Source organism: Morone saxatilis, unplaced genomic scaffold (assembly GCF_004916995.1).
Source record: "Morone saxatilis isolate NCDOM2014 unplaced genomic scaffold, NCSU_SB_2.0 Contig15, whole genome shotgun sequence".
Classification (NCBI taxonomy): domain Eukaryota; kingdom Metazoa; phylum Chordata; class Actinopteri; family Moronidae; genus Morone; species Morone saxatilis.
This window is the reverse complement of record NW_023339707.1, coordinates 9,903,168-9,906,708: the sequence shown is the minus strand read 5'-3', so window position 1 is coordinate 9,906,708 and position 3,541 is coordinate 9,903,168. Positions and strand designations below refer to the sequence as shown.

The 3,541-nt window shown below is 44.7% G+C and overlaps 1 protein-coding gene across 1 annotated transcript in view; it reads left to right on the top strand.

The window, feature by feature from the left end:
* The first annotated feature begins 1,455 nt into the window (after positions 1 to 1,455).
* The window catches only part of si:ch211-156j16.1 (uncharacterized protein LOC564557 homolog), a 10,461-nt gene continuing 8,375 nt past the window's right edge, over positions 1,456 to 3,541 (top strand). The window contains exon 1 of the mRNA XM_035656833.1: positions 1,456 to 1,963. Coding sequence (XP_035512726.1) covers positions 1,900 to 1,963 — 64 coding nt within the window. The 5' untranslated portion in view covers positions 1,456 to 1,899. The remainder of the gene's footprint in view (positions 1,964 to 3,541) is intronic.

The window sequence follows — 3,541 nt, the reverse complement described above, 5'->3', positions numbered from 1 at the left end:
AGATCAGCAAAGACTAAACAAAAGTTTCAAATGATCAACCTTTTTTACTGTGATGTTTAATTTTGTCTGTGTGTACAAGTGTGTATAGTCCTCTCTGATTTCCTTTAGCATACAGCTCTGTACAGCTCAAAAAATAGACACAAGAAACAAGTAATTTGTCTGTATTAAGTGGGTACACAGTGAAACATGGGACCTTAAAGTGCTCCTTGGTTTGAAAGATCTCAGTGACTGTTCGAATGGTCAAAACAAGGTCTCATTGTAGAAAAAAAAAGAAAAAGAAAAATACTCTTTATTATTGCCATTAAATGCTGTATTACAGTGACCAGCATATATATCTTGTATGTTTGTGTGTTGTTGTCCTGTAAATAACAGTATGTTACTCCTTTGTTTGCCCTTGAAAAACAGACTGACAAAAAGAAAACAGCAAATGGAGAGAAAGTATTTTGTTATTTGTCCTTCAGGAGACACAGTATGTACATACCTTCAGTATATTGTAAATAAGTGCTAAAAAAAAAATTGCCATTGGCGTTTTGTGTGTCATAAATAATCTGTGTATGGCGGGTCAACAGTTAAAATCTGTTTCAGTGTTTATTAAAATGTCATTGACCATTTTTACTGCGCTAACCTCGCATCTGCTGTCGTTATTACATCAGCTGTTGTGCTTATTTGAATTAACAGCATTTGGTTTTTGGGGTTATTGAGTTAACTTTTTTCCTCCTTGGCTTTTGTACTGTTTTGACCCTCGTAGCTTGTTGTCCAACAGGTGTCAGCCTAGTGCCAAGCAACAGTTTGTTTGCCCTCCATCGCATATAAACTCAGCAGACCACCCATGCTTGCTTGTGTGAAAGTCACACAATGTTCTAACTGTATTTACGGCTCCTTTTCATTGGGGAAACCTGTTTAAAAAGCTGCTGTCTGTCAGCCACAGATGATCGCTACCACTTTTCTTTTGCAAGAACAAGATTGATGATTTAACAGAGATGCATTATGGATGCTTGTGTCATTCACTGTATGCTCCAACACTGTTGAAGATTGTGATAACTAGTGAAGCTGTGCTCTATTACAGACACTTTCTTGGCTCTTAACCATGTGATTAAGGATTATTTGAGACAACTTAAAGTTCTGTTTACATCTGGCTCCATTCATTCAGAAAGCGTTTTAAAAGCTTGTTGCTTTAGCTTTCTAACTGCATAAATGTATCTGCAGTTTTTAAGTGTAGAACTTGCCTTGGAAAAAAAGTCAACGGTTTATTTATCAGTTATTTCCAAGTGTGTGTGCGTGCTGCTGATATTGCAGGGTTTGCAAACAGGAGGGCTGGCTGTGTTCCAAGAGGGAGAGCACATCCTACACGGGGCTGGACCATGAGGGCTGAACCCCCTTACTGCCCCAATCCAGGCACCCAACCTGCCCCTTTCTCCTCAACCCGTCCAGCCCACCACCAGGTCCAGCACCCCTCCTCCACTGTCAGCTCAGTCATTCACACACACACTCTTTTCTCTTTCCTGCTGTGTGCCAGTCCCTCTCTCTCCCTCCACTTCCTCAAAGTGGCCAGAGCTCCTCTCTTCCCTCTTGTCCTCTTTACATCCCTCCACCACTCTTTTTCTCCCTCCTCCAGCTGTGAGAGCGACCAGACCTCTGGCTCAGGCTGTTCGTCTTCATCTCCACAAGTTGAACGGATCTCAGGCCTGCTACTTTCCCAAACTTCTCCTGAAGACTTGATTTTCATTCTTGACCTTTTCTTTTTTTGGAGGGGTGTCCTTAACCCTTCCCCTTTCGGAGAGGCAGCTTGGTGTGTGTCTGGTGTGTGTGCAGCAACGTGTGTGAGGGCTCTGGTGTCGTGCTCTTTGCCCTAAGGGAGTCCCTAAAGGTTGTGACTGAAGGAGAGACGTTTTCCCCAAGATGAATGTTCAGCTGCTGCTCCTGTTGGCCCTGGTTGGCCCTTTTTGCGTCTTCACACGTGCAAGTAAGTGAACTCTCTGCTATCACCGTCCTGCTGTTAGCACACTGTGTCCCCTCACTCCCTCTGCCTCCATGTGCACACACCACACCACTCTTTGTCTGCTTTTAATCCCCGTTGATTGAACAATAACTCTCTGGAGGCTGCTTTCAGAAAGCACGATGAACTCAATTTCAATTTGTGTATCCATGAAATAATTCATCTTGTATTGTGTTCAAATAATTTTAAACACTTTTCATATTTTTTTTTGTTTTATGTTTTTACTGTTAAATCATCTCTCACTGAAAACTGCTTCTGACAACTGCCGACTGTAGTCCGGCCTATGTGTTTCACTTCAGCTAAGAGTCGACCTGATATAAAAGCAAAACTTCGGCTCAAGGTGTTAATTTAGCAACGAGGGGTCACCTCAGATGGAAAGTCTGTGTTGATTTTAACAGATCAACCTCCCCCTTTCTCTCATTTTCACACTACTCCTTAGCTCTGAACGGGAGGAAAAGTTTGATTTGCAGACACGAGGGAGAAATGTGATGTAATAGCAGGAGCTCTGCTGCCTCGTGTCTGTAAATTCCTTGGCACTGGCAAAGAAAAGAAAAGGAATATCCTTTGGAAGGCTCCCAAAAACAGTGCTCATACACATGGAGGGATGGGGAGGAGGGGGGTGGCTGTGAACTGTAACGTACACCGTACACATTTATCTGAACACTGTCTCCTCTCACTTTACTCCTGATTCTCTCATTTCTCTCTCACTGCAACTACTTTCTCCCTATTCCTCTGCCTCTGCTCTTTGAATCTCTTGCCTCTCTTTCTTCCTGTATGTATGTATGTATGTATGTATGTTTTCCCTTATTCCTGTTCTACTGCTTCCTTCCTTTGCCTTGACCAGCAGTGTTTGCCCGGAGGAAGCAACAGGCACGGGGGTTGAAGGGGTGTGTGGCTTGAGCCTCAGGGAACTGTAGGGCAGGGCACGGCTGGTTTGCGTGTGAGTATTAATAGAGAGAGGCTCTATATTTAAGAGGGTCATATGGATGAGAGAGGAGCAAGGGACGGGAAGAGAGAGAACACCCGGTACGTGATGAGCTTTAAGAGGCGCCCCACCCTCTTTCGCCCGCATGTTGTTAGACCATGTGGCGCGCCGCCCCTTGGCATTTACCCATCTTTGGTGGGGTATCAAGCTTTACCACTTAAACCCCCTCCTCCCCCCTCCTCCCCCTGTCTCTTAACAGTCCTCCTCCTTTCTCCAACTCTCTGCCCCCTTCCCCTGTTCCAGCCTGATGAGTCTGGACCCCGGGGGATAGGGTTGGTGTAGACACGGGGGGAGTAGAGAGGGGCTGGCTCTATTTTTAAACAACAACCTTTACCGGTTAGAGACTACGTGCCTGCCTCATTTCCATGGAAGTTTACTCTGAAAAAGACAGTCCCTTAAGGTTGCACAGTGATCCTCAACTCAGCCATCTCAGTTTTCCCTAAGAAAAGGGGAAAGCTCATTCCACATCTATACTTCACAAACAGGGTCTTTTAACTTCCTCGCGCCTGCTCACTTAACTGGCAAGGCCCATGTATCCTGTAAAACCCTCCACCTCCTCC